The 15,407-nt window shown below is 56.4% G+C and overlaps 2 protein-coding genes across 7 annotated transcripts; one reads left to right on the top strand and one right to left on the bottom strand.

Moving 5' to 3' along the window:
* Positions 1-168: 168 nt before the first annotated feature.
* On the top strand, positions 169-3,260 carry PUSL1 (pseudouridine synthase like 1). Of its 3 annotated transcripts, XR_003236269.2 has the most exons (9): positions 171-371; positions 500-557; positions 675-862; positions 987-1,136; positions 1,226-1,396; positions 2,185-2,236; positions 2,333-2,495; positions 2,630-2,747; positions 2,952-3,088. XR_003236269.2 is itself a non-coding variant. In XM_026007098.2 (8 exons), the coding sequence occupies exons 1-8, from the start codon at positions 301-303 to the stop codon at positions 3,197-3,199; spliced, it is 1,101 nt and encodes a 366-aa protein (XP_025862883.1). In that variant the 5' UTR covers positions 169-300; the 3' UTR covers positions 3,200-3,260. The 3 variants fall into 3 exon arrangements, 2 of the variants coding, with proteins under 2 accessions (XP_025862883.1, XP_025862884.1); XM_026007098.2 differs by lacking the exon at positions 2,630-2,747 and having other exon boundaries at positions 169-371; positions 2,952-3,260; XM_026007099.2 differs by lacking the exon at positions 2,952-3,088 and having other exon boundaries at positions 2,630-2,841.
* Positions 3,173-15,360, bottom strand: INTS11 (integrator complex subunit 11). 4 transcript variants are annotated; one of them, XR_003236268.2, is made up of 17 exons: positions 15,197-15,360; positions 12,550-12,647; positions 11,997-12,070; positions 10,473-10,701; positions 7,056-7,154; positions 6,938-6,972; positions 6,531-6,669; positions 6,000-6,064; positions 5,460-5,649; positions 5,095-5,178; positions 4,642-4,731; positions 4,399-4,561; positions 4,161-4,268; positions 4,017-4,078; positions 3,804-3,946; positions 3,599-3,703; positions 3,173-3,509 (listed from the first exon to the last, which is right to left on the bottom strand). XR_003236268.2 is itself a non-coding variant. In XM_026007096.2 (17 exons), the coding sequence occupies exons 1-17, from the start codon at positions 15,222-15,224 to the stop codon at positions 3,444-3,446; spliced, it is 1,803 nt and encodes a 600-aa protein (XP_025862881.1). In that variant the 5' UTR covers positions 15,225-15,360; the 3' UTR covers positions 3,173-3,443. The 4 variants fall into 4 exon arrangements, 2 of the variants coding, with proteins under 2 accessions (XP_025862881.1, XP_025862882.1); XM_026007096.2 differs by having other exon boundaries at positions 3,599-3,728; XR_011996007.1 differs by lacking the exon at positions 5,095-5,178 and having other exon boundaries at positions 15,197-15,356.
* Between the last annotated feature and the right edge of the window lie 47 nt (positions 15,361-15,407).

The following is a 15,407-nucleotide window of genomic DNA, read 5'->3' on the forward strand; positions in this document are numbered from 1 at the left end:
GCGCCGCTGGCGGGATCCGGCCCACTCGCTCTCCAACGGCTCCGCAGTTTGCACCCGCTCCCTTAAGTCTGGCCCCGCCCCCCGCTCCCGCCCTCAGCCGTCGTGGGGCGGGTGAGTGCTGGACTGCCGAGGCGGGAGGAACGCTACGGCGCAGGCGCAGGGACGGGGGCGTGGCCACGCTGCTTTTCTGGGCGCGCAGGCGCTCGGGGCACACGTGTGGTTCTGCTGAGTTTGGGGTGCCTGCCCACCCCCAGCCTTCGCCCGGTCCCGCGGACCCGGAGCCTCTCCGCCGCTCCCGCCATGGGCCCGGCCTCAGGCTCGGTGACCGCGCGCTACCTCGTGTACTTCCAGTACTTGGGCACGGACTTTAAGTACGGCTCCGGTCCTCCCCTGGCCCCGAGGTGGGGGGTGGGAGCCAGATTTAGGGCCCGACGCCAGGAGGACCGGCGGGGGGGGAGGCGGCCTCCCCCTGCTCACCTGCGCCCGCCTTCTTCTGCAGCGGGGTCGCGGCTGTCAGGGGCTCCCAGCGCGCCGTCGGCGTCCTCAACTACCTGGAGGTGAGCTCTGCCTGCCCGCCGCCCGCAGTGGAGAGGGAGAGACCCGGGGCAGGGACAGGTGGGAGCCCCCGCGCCCTGGGGCTGCGGCCTTCACCCCAGGGAGCTCTGTCCCCGCAGGAGGCTGCAAAGCGGCTGAATTCGGTGGTGCCTGTCAGGTTCACGATCTCCAGCCGCACAGATGCGGGGGTTCACGCGCTGAGCAACGCGGCCCATCTGGACGTCCAGCGCCGCTCAGGCCAGCCTCCTTTCTCCCCCGAAGTCCTGGCAGAGGCGCTCAACGCCCACGTGAGGCACCCGGCCATCCGGTAAGCACCCGTCTGCTGTCTCCAGACTGGTCCAGAGTGGGTGGAGGCCCTAAGTCCGGAATCTCTTGGGGTCAGGACGGAACTTTGTGGGATCTCTGTGGAGTACCTAATCTTGCACCCACAGTGTACTGCAAGCTTTCAGAGTACCCAGTGACTTCCATGCGCGCCATGCAGCCACATCCAGGACCTACCTGTACCGCCTGGTCACGGGCTGCCACCGGCCTGACCAGCTGTCTGTGTTTGAACGAAACCGATGCTGGCCACTGAGGGCAGAGTGAGTGTGGGGTGTGCATGAACCAGAGGGGGTTGCCAGGTCCACCTGGCTGGCTACGCCCTCCTGACCACTCATCTGGCTCCCCACAGCTGCTTGGATGTGGATGCCATGCAGGAGGCTGCCCAGCACCTCCTGGGGACACATGACTTCAGAGCCTTCCAGTCAGCTGGCAGCCCAACCACTAGCTCAGTGCGCACACTGCGCCGAGCCTCAGTGTCCCCTGACCCAGGCAGCCCCTTTGTCCTTGCCCAGGAGAAGAGGTAAGGAAGGGCACCCTGCACACAGGCCAGAGGCTGGGGGAGCTCGACTTAGCACCTTCCCTGGCAAGGGTAGTGCACCCCTCTGGGCCCCATCAGCCCTCCTGGGGAGATTAGCTAGTCAGTTGAGTGGCATGGCCCCGACAGCCATGAACCTGCAAGCTGCCCCACTCCCCCACCCCACTTGGGTTCCTGCCATACTGGGGGCAGAAAACAGAAAATGTTCTTTCTCCAAGGTCTCCCTGCCCTGCCCGGTGCGGCGCTAGTAAATGGACCTTGGCAGCTGCTGAAAAGGCTTTGCTGAAAAAGAAGCACCAGGCCAGTGGTTCTGGCCCTACCTGGCAGGGGGTTGCTTCTCCGGTCCCTGGGGCCTCTGGCCCGACCTCAGCTGTTGACTTACAAAACTTCCCAGTTTGAGCCAGCACTGAAGTGGGGGGGCTTCTGCATGGTCAGCTGAAGATCCCTGGCCTGGGGCTTGGGTGTCTGGTAGATGAGCTGGCTATGCTCGAAGCCTCCACTGCCCCAGAGCCCTGCCCCCACCTCCACCTCAGCATCACCTCCACCTGAGGGCCCTGTCCCCACTGCCAAGGCCCTCAGAAGGCTCTGCTGCCCCTCCCATTCCTGGTGTCCCTCCCACCAGCTTCACTTGAGGGTAGAGTGGCCAGTGGGAACTGCTACGTTGGAAGACAGGGGGAACCAGTCCTCCCCAGCCTCCTCCCCCCCCCCCCCAAGGCTGTGGCATGGACTCAGAGCTGCCCTGGCCCAGACACCACATGTGCTCGTGTTTCTAGGTTGCGTTTCTGGAACCTGGAGTTCGAGAGCCGGTCCTTCCTATACAGACAGGTGGGCTCTGCCCTGAGCCACCTGGACAGGGGTGGGGGTGGGAGTGGGGGTGCCCTGAGGGCTGGGCCCAATGGCAGTCTTGGCCTTGGGTTGCAGGTGCGGAGGATGACAGCTGTGCTGGTGGCTGTGGGGCTAGGGGCCTTGAGGCCTGCTCAGGTGAAGGTGATCCTGGAAAGCCGAGACCCCCTGGGTAGGCATCAGACGCGTGTGGCCCCAGCCCATGGCTTATTCCTCAAGTCAGTGCTCTACGAGAACCTTGGTAAGAGTGGACTGCCTGCAGAGATGCCAAGTACACCTACTGACTGACCCTCCTCCCTCCTGAGCCTGGGTGCTTGACAGGGGAGGAGCTCTTGGTGACAGGACAGCTATAGCCCTTATCTGTCCTGCTGCCAGGTGGGAATCCAGCCTGTGTTCAGCAGGAAAGTCAGGGCCCTGGAGGCAGGGAAACCCCAGGTTAGCCAAAAAATCCAGTTGGAGACCAGCAGCCCACAAGCAGGAGGCTTGGAGTAAGGTACCTCTTTTCCTGGGGCCCCACACCCAAGCTATACTCCTGACCTGGGCCTGGGATCAAGTTCTTAGTAGGGGAGGGTTGGAGAGGCAGGGGCTCTTTTCAGGGAGCAGGGGGGCCTGGAGAGGCAGGGGCTCTGCAGCCTGGAGGAAGCCCCGCATCTACAGCCAGGCCCAGCCTCTGCAGAAAACCTTCTGTGCCCTACAGGGTTTACCACATGGAAGCCACAAAGAACCCCCAGAAGCCCCACTGAGGTCAGGGCAGCCAACACAGCCCAGCCACTGGACCCTGCCCAGCTCTGCAGGCATGTGGGCCTCCTGCCCCCCACTGGCCTGCACCTGCCCAAAGCCCCCACATGCCTGGGCACCTGCTATGGGTGGACTGAAGGAAAAAGGTTTGAGCATCAAGAAGGGAATATCCACGCCGCCTTTGGTTCTGTTTTTACTGAAAATTAGTACCTCAGGTGCAGCCCCCCATCTCAGGGGCTCAGGAACAGAAATAAAAGGTCATGAGGTCCCCAGAGTTATTTCTTTCCTCAGCCAAAACCAGCCAGTTGGGCAGGCAGTGACACTTGTGGTCTTGTCCTCAAAGACAAGGCTGTGACCAGCCGTGGGCTCCCCATCCAGGGACACAGAATGAGGGCTGAGGCAGACGTGGCCCTGGAGGGGAAGCCCGGGTCCCTATGGTGACCAGCTGACCTTAGCTGCTGGCCTGGGGTAGGCCCTTCTTGAGCAGCGACGTGAGGTAACTTCCCAGCTCTTCGTCCTGGAGCCAGAAACAAGAGAAGGCGATCATCTTGTTCTCCCCAAGCAGCACACCTGGGCAGTCCCCACCCACCCTGACCTGCCACTTACCTGGTAGGTCCAGGAGACCAGCAGCACCTTGGTGCCTGGGTCCTCTGAGTGGGCAGCAGCCTGGATGAGGATGGACTCCACCGTCACAGACCCATCGGGAAGATGCTGCACACAGTGGTCCTTGAGGACACTGTGGGGAGGTGCAGTGAGACCCCACATTGTGCCCTCTGCCTGCCACCCCTAGGGCCAGGAGTGCAGTACCCACCTCTTCAGATGGCTATAGACACGCATGGCCGTCTCCTGCTCCTTACGAGGGTCATGTAGGTGCACACGGCAGGTAAAGCGCAGCTGATGCTCAGCCAGGCCCAGTTCCTTGAGCGCCTGCTCTGAGGACACGAGCCGGAAGTTCTGTGGGGCAGGGGCAGGTCAGGGGGCATGGGGGCACCCCGTGCCCCCACCCAGGCACACACATACTCACACTGTCCTTCATGATCAGAGTGCCATGTAGGAGCCGTGGCTTTTTGGCATCAGGAAGCAATCCTGCAGAGAAAGGGACAGGGATGAGCGCTGTCCATCTGCTGTGCTGTTGCCCTGCCCCTGCCCACTGCCCTCCCTTGCATACCCTGTGCCATCTCCCGCTTCAGCAGCCCCAGTGAGATGCCCACAGGGATGCTGGGGCTTGTGGGCAGCGTCACTGTCTCACCATTGGCTGGCATGTAGCAGTTGACCCCTGGGTAAGAGAGAGGGGCAGAGAGCCTCAGTCCAGACCACCTGGCCCTGCCCACACTGAACCCATGGGTAGACCCTGCCCACATTCCCTGTATCAGCCCAAGCCCACCCCCCATGCCTGGGCTGCCTACGGAATTCCTGCTCAATCTTCTGCTTCAGGAACTCCATCTTCTTGGCTTCCCCATGTACAAGCAGCACACTCTCGGGCTCCGCCTGGCCCACCAGCTGCATGATGCCCTTGGCATCAGCATGGGCACTGAAGGACATGTACTCCACCTGCATCTTGACCTCCAACTGCAGCATCACAGTGCACATAGGCCGTTAACCACGAGCAGCAGGCTGAGGGCTCCCCACCAACCCAAGTAGGGACTTACCACCTGCCGCCCCTCCATCTCCAGTTTGCGCTGCCCACTGAGGATCTTATGGCCCACAGTGCCCTGCACGCAGTAGCCAGGCATGATGACCTATGGGGAGGGAGAAATGGAGCTGCCAGCCACCCCTGCTCCCACCTCAGGGGTTCCTCCCTGCCTGGCAGAACCTGTACCCTTAATGGCGCCTTTCCTGTGCCAGCAGCTCCCTATCGCAGGCCCCACTGCAGACCCAAGCCCACCCGGGCCTGAGTACCCATCAGCTAAGATGGCCAGAGGCTTTACTGCCTGATGGAAATAGGTCAACACATAGCAGGAGTCGGCCTGGGTGAGACATGGCCCCAGGATACTGAGCCCTGTTCTGACAACAGTGGTGTCTGCTAACCAAGCAGAGCTCCTGTCCTCACTAACCCCTTCCCCTACAGGCCAACATCTGATCCTGGGAGCCAGACCTCTTACCATGTTCTTCTCGTTCCCTGCCCACTTCCGAAAGATCTGCAGGGACTGGCCAGCGTGCAACATGCCTGGGGTGGCAAACACAACCTGCGGGGGTGTGTGTGACAATCAGGGCAGCAGTGCCCGCCTGTCATAGAACCAGTACTGGTCAGGCCCTACCCTGACTTCTGTCCATCCCGCAGCACAGTGCACCCCATTCCCTAAGGGAGACCTATACGCAGGGACCCCTTGCACGTCCCAGGCACAGAGGAAGTGCATTATGTGTGGACAGCCAGCATTGGCCCAGATGTCCAAGCCTGAGGCAGGTGTGACTATGTTACAAGAGACGCAGGAGAGCCATCCCCCAGCCCTCCTGGCCAGAGCCTCACCATGGGACCTGGATTGTCAGCAAATGCTCGGTCAAAGGCCTTGATGTGCTTAAACTCAAACATGTTCCTCTGGACGAAGGTCTTACGGATCTTCTGGTTGGTCCAAGTTATGAAGAGCTTATAGTAGTGGTTGGCCTTCTCTGTCAGGCCCGTGGAGAAGTAAATGGGGGCCTTCAGGTTCATGCGTTCCCTGTGGGCAGTGCAGGGCCACAGTAGAGGAGGCTGCCATGGAATGACGGGCCCGTCACCCCCACACCACCAACCTGGGTTGTGCCCAGTGGAAGGAATGACTCCCTGATGCCCCCACCTCACCCTACAGTGGGTCAGATAATGGGAACACAGAGCATGTGGTTAGGGGGGCCTGGTGTGGGACAACATGACACCACAAGCCTCCTGGCTTGGGAAGGTACCTCTGCAGATGTCAGGCACCCTGACTCTACCTAATAGCTGCCAGCACTACAGCCTAAGCTCTGTACACCCTGCCTATGGCTAATGCCCACTCAGGCCAGAGGTCCCCAAAAACAATCTGGCTGCACCTACCAGAAGGTCTCCAGCAGGATGCAGAGCTCCTGAGCGCGGCCCAGGGCAAACACAGGGATCAGCACCTAGAGAGGGAGGACAAGGCTGGCTCATGCAGGAGCCCCAACCAAGCTGAACCCACATCTGATCACAGTGAGCAGACGCATGTTCCCTATGGCTGCCTGCTCAGGGAGCAGCTGCTATAAAGACTAGCCCTGCTGGTAGTTGATGGCCAGAGGCCCCATATGGGCCATAGGTAAGGCCCACACATTCTGCCCTTAAGTCCTGCTCCCAGCCACAATCTGTCCAGAAATGACCATGGTGGATACTCTGGCCAGCCTTATGCTGGGATCTGACATGAGGCCTGAATAAGCACTCCACTAGTCCAGAGGAGTGTTTCTTACTAATGCTGAGCAAACTTTCCTCCGTGCATGCCCAGAACACACAGCACCCATCTCCTGACATGCCAGGGGTGGATGAAGGACTGTGTAGCATGGTCAGGGCAGGCACATGGCCCAGAGCCCTGCCTGACACCCTGCCAGCACCAGCTACCTTCCCGCCACGCTCCACAGCCTCGTGGACCTTCTTCAGAAAGTCTCGCTCCCGGCAGCGTTTGGAGTCCCGGATGGTGGTGGCATACGTAGATTCTGTGATGAGTAGGTTGGGGCGACATTTGTCAATCCAGGCAGCTCTGTAACAGAGGAGGGTATGGCCAGAGGTGGACAACCCACACGGCTGCAAAGCGAGAAGCAGCAAAACAGACCCCAGCCACAGCCTCCCTGGACCCTTTGGCATAGCAGCACACTTGAGGGGAGACAGGAGGAAGAGCCTTTGCCATGCATAGGGGACACGTGGCAGAAACCAACGCACAGACAGCCCAGGCACCAAGCACATCCACAAGCATCACTGCACACTTGGGGAGGGGGTCCCCACAGGAGGAAACAAACCTGTCTACTCACCCCAAATGCCGGTCTGGGGTCATATTATAATCACCCTGGCAAAGAATGTGGCAGTAAAGTGGGTGCCTCCTCCCCCTGGCCAAGCAGCACCCCCTGTGCCCCAAATGCTTCCACTGACCGTGTAGACCACAGACTCTGAGCCCACTTTAATCTGGAACATGGCTGCCCCCAGCACGTGGCCCGCATAGTAGGCTTTGATTTCAAGTTCATCGTCCACCTACAGAGGAGAGGGCTCAAGTCAAGTCTGCCAGCTATGCTGGTATGTGGTCAGTTGAAGAGGATGGCAGACGGACCAGGAAGGTAGACACCAGGAAGGCAGAGGGCAGAAGAGGAAAACATGGTTCCAAGCCTTATCATTTCCTGTTTCTCACACATAATGCCCAGTTCTCAACCAAAAGCAGCCAGACACAAGAAATAAGACAAGACCATGTAAAACAAGAGAAACAACTATCTAGAGAAGTAGATTCAGGGCTCCTACAATCTTCAGACAGAGTTTAAGAGGACTGTGATCAAAATATTTGGAGAAATTCAAGACAGAATGTTGACCAAAAAAATGAGAAATTATTTTAAAAAGCAGAAATTCTAAAACCAGAAACTGTAATAACCCCAGTAAAGAACTGAACGGATTGGGATCCCTGGGTGGCACAGCGGTTTGGCGCCTGCCTTTGGCCCAGGGCGCGATCCTGGAGACCCGGGATCGAGTCCCACATTGGGTTCCCGGTGCATGGAGCCTGCTTCTCCCTCTGCCTATGTCTCTGCCTCTCTCTCTCTCTCTCTCTCTCTCTCTCTCTCTGTGACTATCATAAATGGAAAAAAAAAAAAAAAAAGAACTAAACGGATTAATTTAACAGCATGTTATATATAATCAAAGAGTATCAATACATAGAAAGGACTGCCTAGCACAAAGCACAGAACAATAAACATGTGAGGGAAGGTCTGGAGCAAGAAGGCCTAACATTCCTCAATCTGGGCCCTGGGTTGAGGACAATGGGCAGGTGTAACACTGGAAGAATATGACAAAAGACCCCAGGTCACAGATCCAAGAGGCTTCACCTCTGGTAGGCTCCAGGAGAACAGAACATGCAGGGCCACCACAGCACATGCACCATAATCCAAAGAAAAAGGCATAATCCTACAAGCAGCCTAAGATTAAAGAGTCTCTTCCAGGGCAGCCCAGGTGGCTCAGCGGTTTAGTGCCGCCTTCAGCCCAGGGTGTAATCCTGGAGCCCCAGGATCAAGTCCCACATCGGGCTCCCTGCATGGAGCCTGCTTCTCCCTCAGCCTGTGTCTCTGCCTCTCTATCTCATGAATTAATAAATAAAATCTTTAAAAAAAAAAAAAAAAAAAAAAGCTTCTCTTCCAAACAGTGAATAAGAAGACATATTCAAAGTACTGAGAGAAAGAAATTGCCAAACTATAATTCCACACAGAATGAAGAGTCCTTCAGGAATAAGAGTGAAGCAGACCCATGTGCAGACAAACAAAAGTGAATTCATTGCCAACAGATCCATATTGGCGTTCTTCGGGAGGAAGGTAAATTATCTCAAAAAGTGAAGAACAGGGTTCACCTGGGTGGCTCAATGGTTGAGCATCTGCCTTTGGCTCAGGGTGTAATAGGTCCTGGGATAGAGTCCTGCATTGGTCTCCTTGCAGGGAGCCTGCTTCTCTCTTCCTATGTCTCTGCCTCTCTCTGTCTCTCATGAATAAATAAAAATAAAATATTTGAGACTTCTGGATGGCTCAGCAGTTGAGTCTGCCTTCGGCTCAGGGTGTGATTCTGGGGTCCCAGGATCAAGTCCCACATAGAGCTCCCCGGATAGAGCTTGCTTCTCATTCTGCCTTTGTCTCTGCCTCTTTCTCTGTGTCTCTCATGAACAAATAAATAAAATCTTTAAAAATAAATAAGGGACGCCTGGATAGCTCAGCAGCTGAGTTGAAGGTGCTTCCCGTGCAAGGGGAATTGTGCTAGAAGTAGGAGTTGAAGCCAAATAGCCAAATCCTGCCATCAGGAAGTGTGTCAGGGTCCAGCTGATCAAGAATGGCAAAAAATCACAGCTTGGTACCCAATGATGGCTGTTTGAATTTTATTGAGGAAAATGATGACGTTGTGGCTGCTGGATTTGGTCACAAAGGTCAAGCTGTTAGTGACATTCCTGGAGTTTGCTTTAAAATTGTTAAAATAGGGATCCCTGGGTGGCTCAGCGGTTTAGCGCTGCCTTCAGCCCAGGGTGTGGTCCTAGAGACCCAGGATCGAGTCCCATGTCAGGCTCCCTGCGTGGAGCCTGCTTCTCCCTCTGCCTGTGTCTCTGCCTCTTGCTCTCTCTGTGTCTCTCATGAATAAATAAATGAAATCTTAAAAAAAAAAAAAAGAAAATAGTTAAAATAGCCAACATCTCTCTTTTGGCCTGATACAAAGGCAAAAAGCGAAAACCAAGATCCTACATTCAATGGTGAAAACAGGACAGTAACAAATTTTCAGGGATCCCTGGGTGGCGCAGCGGTTTGGCGCCTGCCTTTGGCCCAGGGCGCGATCCAGGAGACCCGGGATCGAATCCCACGTCAGGCTCCCGGTGCATGGAGCCTGCTTCTCCTCTGCCTATGTCTCTGCCTCTCTCTCTCTCTCTCTGTGTGACTATCATAAATAAATAAAAAACTAAAAAGTAAATAAATAAATAAATACATTTTCACATGCCTAAAACAAAACAAAACAAAATTACATGACACTTAAAAGAGCTACATTTTGGGACGCCTGGGTGGCTCAGCGGTTGAGCGTCTGCCTTCAGCTCAGAGCGTGATCCTAGAGTCCCGGGATCAAGTCCCGCATCGGGCTCCCTGCATGGAGCCTGCTTCTCCCTCTGCCTATGTCTCTGCCTCTCTCTGTCTCTCACGAATAAATAAATTTTTTTTTAAAAGAGCTACATTTAAACATGATACGTAAAGCTGAAAGTAAAACAATGGAAAGACATACTATACAAAGAGCCAAAAGCAGGAAATCTGAGGATGGTATGATATTACCAGAGACACAGACTTTAAGATAAAAATCATTATTAAAGATAAACACACGTACTTCGTGTTGACAACAGGTTCAACCAGAAATGAAATAACTAAAAGTACACAGGTACCTAATAACAAGCAAAACCCACTAACCCTAAGAAGAAACAAATCTATAATCTTTGTGATAAATTTTACCCAATTTGATTACATTTGCCTGCTTAAAACCCTTCACTTCCTCACTGACCCACACATAAGTTACTGAGACAAAAAACAAACTCCAGAGCCCAGTACTGGCTGCCTTTTGGGGTTTGCCCATCTCACTGTCCAGTCTCTGCCACCTGCTGCCCCTGGCGGACACACCCTCTCAGAAGCACTCAGGCAGAGCTGGGGAACAGCAGAGGTTCCACATGCTTGATGGGCGCTTGGCACACTGCCCTGTATGCCTCTGAATCTGGGCTGGGACCCCATGTGCTTGCCCAGTGCTGCCTCCTGGTGGTCTCGCAATAGCAGAGAGTGAGATGGGGTCTGTTGGTACCCTGACCTGGACCGTCTGGTGGAGGTGGACAGCTACCACCTTCTTCATACAGTCTTTGATCATCTGGGAGGTGAAGAAGTTGGCCTCGCCCTTCTTGTCCACAGCAATCTTGCGGTAGTCCTCCAGCAGGATGGGGCAGATGGCCTGGGTGGGGTGGGTCATGTAGATGGGCCCGTCATAGCCCACCATCTCGCTGAAGTAGGGGAGTGCCCCACAGTGGTCCAGGTGGAAGTGGCTGGGGGTGCAACACAGGTCAGCCCAGGACCACTGCTCCCCAACCAAGCCTGCCCCCTCCACAGCCCCTCCACACCAGCAGAGACTCACAGTCATTCCATCCATTCATCCATTCATGTCCTGACTGCCTACTGTGTATCAGATGCTGTCCTAAGTACCACAGAATGAGGAATGAGCAAAATAGATAAAAACTACCATCTACCTGGAACTTACAGTCTAAGTGTCTGATGAAGCAGTAAGCAGTAAAGAGGTAATACTCGTATCAGATGGACACGTGTTCTATGGAGTAATAAGGAGCTAAGAGGAGGACTGGGCATCAGGACAGATACCATCTCTGGCAGATAGATGGGCAGGAAGACCCCATGGCATGTGAACCATGGCAGGAAGGCACTGGGGCAGAGGGAACAGAGTGCTATGTGTCCACGAATGGAGCAGACCCGCTGCATTCAAGCCCATATCCAAGAGGAACCGAGACCACAAGAGCCTCAGAGCAGCTGAGGACAGGGCTGCCTTGGGTCAGAGATCCTCTGGCTTGGAGATGCAGAGAGAAGACCAGCAAGAGGCTGTGTGGTCATCTGGCCACATGGAAAAGGTCAGGGTCTGGGAATGGGCTGGACCACACACACCGTGGACGATCTGGGTGGAGTGTGAGGAATTGGAGGAAAGCAGGAGCCCCATTCAGCCAGGCTGGGGAGGTCGACTGCCACCAGAGGGGCCTGACCCAAGTCTGGAAGTCAGGGGCAGGGTGGATGGGAACATATGGGAAAGTCTGTGAGAATCGAGGACCAGCAGGAAGGGCATAGTCACTGCTGCCAAATGATGCTGAGAGGCTGAGTGAGGAGGCCTGAGAAGGAGCCTGGGGGGATCTCACGAGAAACGGGCCATTCTGCAATGTGGCGGGGGGGAAGGGGGCCTCCCTACCATGGGCCTGTTGCCCTAACACAGCCTCATCTTCCTGGGGTACATGGAGCTCTCATTCATGACACCTGGGCACAGCCAATAGGCATGCATAGCACAGGATGCCCCCTAGCTCCACCGTGCTGACCAGAGCCCACCAAGGAGCAACTGTGAATACCTATGACCTCATGCACATACACAACCTCCAGGACGACCAGCCCTGGGGCCTGGGGCGTGCCACATCAGTACCCTGGAACAAAACCTAGGCAGCTCTCCTGGGCTCCTAAGCATCCTCAAGGTGGGGTTAGATGTGAGCCCACAACACACAACACTACCACTAACAGCTGAAAGGTGCCCACCTAAAAAAATAAAAAAATAAAAAAAAAGAAAGGTGCCCACCTGATGATCACACAGTCCAGGAAGTCGGTCAGCCGGCCGTTGCGGGTGATGTAGGAGAAGTCAGGGAAGCGCCTCTGAGAAGCCAAGAGAAAGGGTCAGAGCACAACATCCCTGGATCTGCCAGCATTCCAGAGAGCAGCCCCCAGGAGTGGGGAATGAGAGCGCAGGCTGAGCCTGGACACCAGTACCCCCACCCTTGTAGGCGACACCAGGACCACTGACTGCTCACAGCTCCAAGAACACAGGGAGGGGTCAAACTGCCAGAACCAGTAACCAAGCCCTGAGTGGAGAGCGCCAAGCTGCCCCACATGACCCTGCAAGGAGCCCAAGAGCCCCTGCTCCATACAGACCAACCTTTCCACACAAGGCACCCTATCTGTCAAGTGATAGTGGAGGGACTGCCGGGGAATGCAGTGACCCCAGACCCACCTGCCTCCTACTACTGCCTACATGACCTGCCTAGACTTCCTACTCCACGGTCAGAGCCTGACGCTCTGGAGCATGGGGTCCTGCCGAGTGAGGTCCCTACAGGCCACCTTCCCTTGGTACTCACGTCATCATTGAAGCCCATGTGCATTCCACAGTCCAGCATGACATTCTTGCCAGCAATGGACACCAGGATGCAGCTTCGGCCCACATCCTGGCCAGCCCCTGAAAAGGAAGACGAGATTAGATGCTGTCACCCCCATGTCCCTTTCTCAACTGCTGCAAGTGATTGCCCCAGCCCCAAGATCAAGGCCTTGCTACCTGCCTCATACCTCTACTGGGCACTCTGGGGCCCTGGCCCTGCAGAACCCTCAGTGTGCTGGACAAACCAGACCTCCATGGCTGCTACACAGATGATGTGTGAGGGAAGAAGCATTGCCACTGCCACCCGTACACATAGGCCAGGGAAATGTGCAGGGCAGGGGCAAAGGCTACCAAGCAAGTTCTAGCTCACATGCCCTCCCCAATTCCACCTCCAGCCTCCGGCCCTGCCACTAACAACTAAATCAGATGGAAAAGCCCCGCACCTCGGGAGGCAGCAGCCCATCTACTGTGGCTGATCAGAACCTTCAAATGCTAGGGACTGTGTAATAGGTGCTGGACTATGGTACTGGCACTGAATGGGGTTACATTGGTGCTCCACAGGGTGTCACCACCCCTCTTGAACACTCAATTGGGGTCGTATCTGAGCTATGGGGCCCTCTCCCTCATGACCTACTCCCAGAAGGCATCAAGTATCTCCAGGCGATGTCACTGCAGAGGGGCACCTAAACGGTGTTTGCCCAGCTATGGGAAGCCACGGCCTCAACTGTCCAGTGAATGTAGTGTAGATGCCCCACTACCACACCCTCTCAGGGCACCCACAGCCCAGAATTTAACAGTCCTATCCATGTTCCTGACATCAAGCCCTATTCATCTGCTCCAGCCCCAGGCACGAAACATCCATGCCACACCTCTAGCCATCCGTTACCTCCTCTGGGGTCTGGAGGCCCAAGAAAGGGACACAGCCTTGCAGGACCTGATGACAGCAAATGACTGTCTTTCCATCCTGATCCTACAAGCCTCCCTCTACCAGCCATCTGAACCTTCTGTGAGTACCACACACATCATGGTGGCCCAGAACGGCTGGTCCTTGAGAAGCTTCAATCCCCCGTGACAACAGTAGGTGACCCCAACCAAGAGCTTTGTCTGTGTGCCTCAGGAAGCCCAGCCATAGGTAGTGGCCTGGAGGGCTCTCGTAGGCCTGCTCCTGCCCCACCAGGACCACACCAGGGTCTCAGCTGTCTGCTCCCTACTGTGCCTTTAACCCTTAAGCTGTGCCCAGCACAGGGGCCCTCCAGACATTGGTAGTGGGGGAAGGGGAGAGCTACCCCTCTTTACAGAAGTCATGGGATCAGCCCATGGGCACATGGCTCTTAGCATGGGGCCAGGGATGGTTTTCCAGACTCTAGAGTTCAGCTCTTAGGTACTAGCCCCTACTCCCAACAGGACCCACAACCATCCCAGGGAGCAAGGACAGTGGCCCAAACTGGGTAGGGGATGTGAGGAAGAGTCTAGGACACACAAAAGGAGGTAAGACTCAGGAGCAAAGAAAGGTGACACCATGTCCACAGGAGTTTATGTTTCAGAGGAAGGAGACAATGGCCATGTAGATAAGACACAGCACTGAGCCCATCAGGTTGAGTTTAGACCCTGAAGAATATGACACAGAAGGTTCCAGAACCAGAACCAGGCAAGTAAGTCCACCTTAAAATGACTTCTGAGCAGGGTGGAGAGGGAAAGAGGGGAGATGGGAGGGGTATCTGTACAAAGGCTGTGTGGTTGGAGTGACCCAAGACTGTCTGTATCTGGTCCATGTGCCCAGGGAGCCCATGAGGCTGTGCTTTGCTGCTGCTGTGGCCCTGGGAGCACATCAGGTGCAGGCTGGGGTAACAAGCAGTAGAAAGGCAGAACCGCTCAAAGTGATGGTGAGAAAGAGGCCACATCCTGAAGGGGCAGGCTGGAGAGCACGACCCGAGGAGACCCTGGAGGGGTGCCAGAGGCAGGGGCATGGGGGGTGTACTCTAACCCGGCAGGAAGGAAGGGGTGTTCTCCCGCTCAGCGTCCACACGAGGGGATGCTATTTTGGGAAAGAGCTCATACCATGAAAAAGGAAATAGAGCTGCGGGGAACCGCACACGAAGCCCGGCCAGTTCTGGAAGAGCACGGAGTGCCAGGGCGGGGAGGGCGCCCAGAGACCTCTAAAGCGCGCGCCACCAAAGGGCAAAAAGGTAACCCCAGTTGTTCCTGGGACCCTGGATTCTCAGTGATCCTCCTCCTCCGCAACGTTCTGCGCTTTTTGGGCTTTTAAAAGTGCGCGCGTGTATCTTTACAAAATGGAAAGCCTCTTTTAAAAATAAAAACAACAAAGAGCGTTGCAGAGATGAAGTGAGACAAGGCTGAAGTGAGAGCGGACGGCTGGACGGGGCGAGCGGGAAGCTGCGGGCAGCGGAGGCACAGTCCCCGCGGCCCGGTGCCAGCGCAGCGACCACGCAGGCCCTGCGGCTGTGTCGGGGCGTCGGAGGGTGGACCCCAGGAGAGGTCGCCCGCTCCCGGACCCACCCTCCTTTCACCGGGAGGAGCGCGGAGGGCGTAGCAGAGCCGCGGGCAGGGACCCGACCCACAGCCGCCCCCGGGAGGGGAGCCCGGCCCGGCCCTCCGCGGCCCACACTCACCCAGGGGAGTGACCCTAATCTCTGGCATGCTGCCGGCCGCGCTCCCGGGCCCTCACTAGCCGGCCGAACCACCGCGGCCCACCACACCCCCAACCGAACCCCAGTCGCGCCAGACTCGGCCCGCGGCGACGTACCGCGCAGGCGCAGCCCCAACGGGGCCAGCTTCCGGTGCGTCCGCCGGAAACGCCGGGCCGTGCGCCGAGCCTGCGGA

This window comes from Vulpes vulpes, chromosome 12 (genome assembly GCF_048418805.1).
Source record: "Vulpes vulpes isolate BD-2025 chromosome 12, VulVul3, whole genome shotgun sequence".
Lineage (NCBI taxonomy): Eukaryota > Metazoa > Chordata > Mammalia > Carnivora > Canidae > Vulpes > Vulpes vulpes.

Bases quoted from the DNA above. Each gene is read 5' to 3' on its own strand.
- PUSL1 (XM_026007098.2), top strand. From the start codon at position 301: ATGGGCCCGGCCTCAGGCTCGGTGACCGCGCGCTACCTCGTGTACTTC. The intron at 558-674 runs GTGAGCTCTGCC...CTGTCCCCGCAG, and splicing joins GCGTCCTCAACTACCTGGAG to GAGGCTGCAAAGCGGCTGAA. The intron at 1,397-2,184 runs GTAAGGAAGGGC...TCGTGTTTCTAG, and splicing joins GTCCTTGCCCAGGAGAAGAG to GTTGCGTTTCTGGAACCTGG.
- INTS11 (XM_026007096.2), bottom strand. From the start codon at position 15,224: ATGCCAGAGATTAGGGTCACTCCCCTGG. The intron at 12,648-15,196 runs GTGAGTGTGGGC...CTTCCTTTTCAG, and splicing joins GATTAGGGTCACTCCCCTGG to GGGCTGGCCAGGATGTGGGC. The intron at 5,650-5,999 runs GTAGGTGCAGCC...CACTGCCCACAG, and splicing joins ATCCTGCTGGAGACCTTCTG to GGAACGCATGAACCTGAAGG.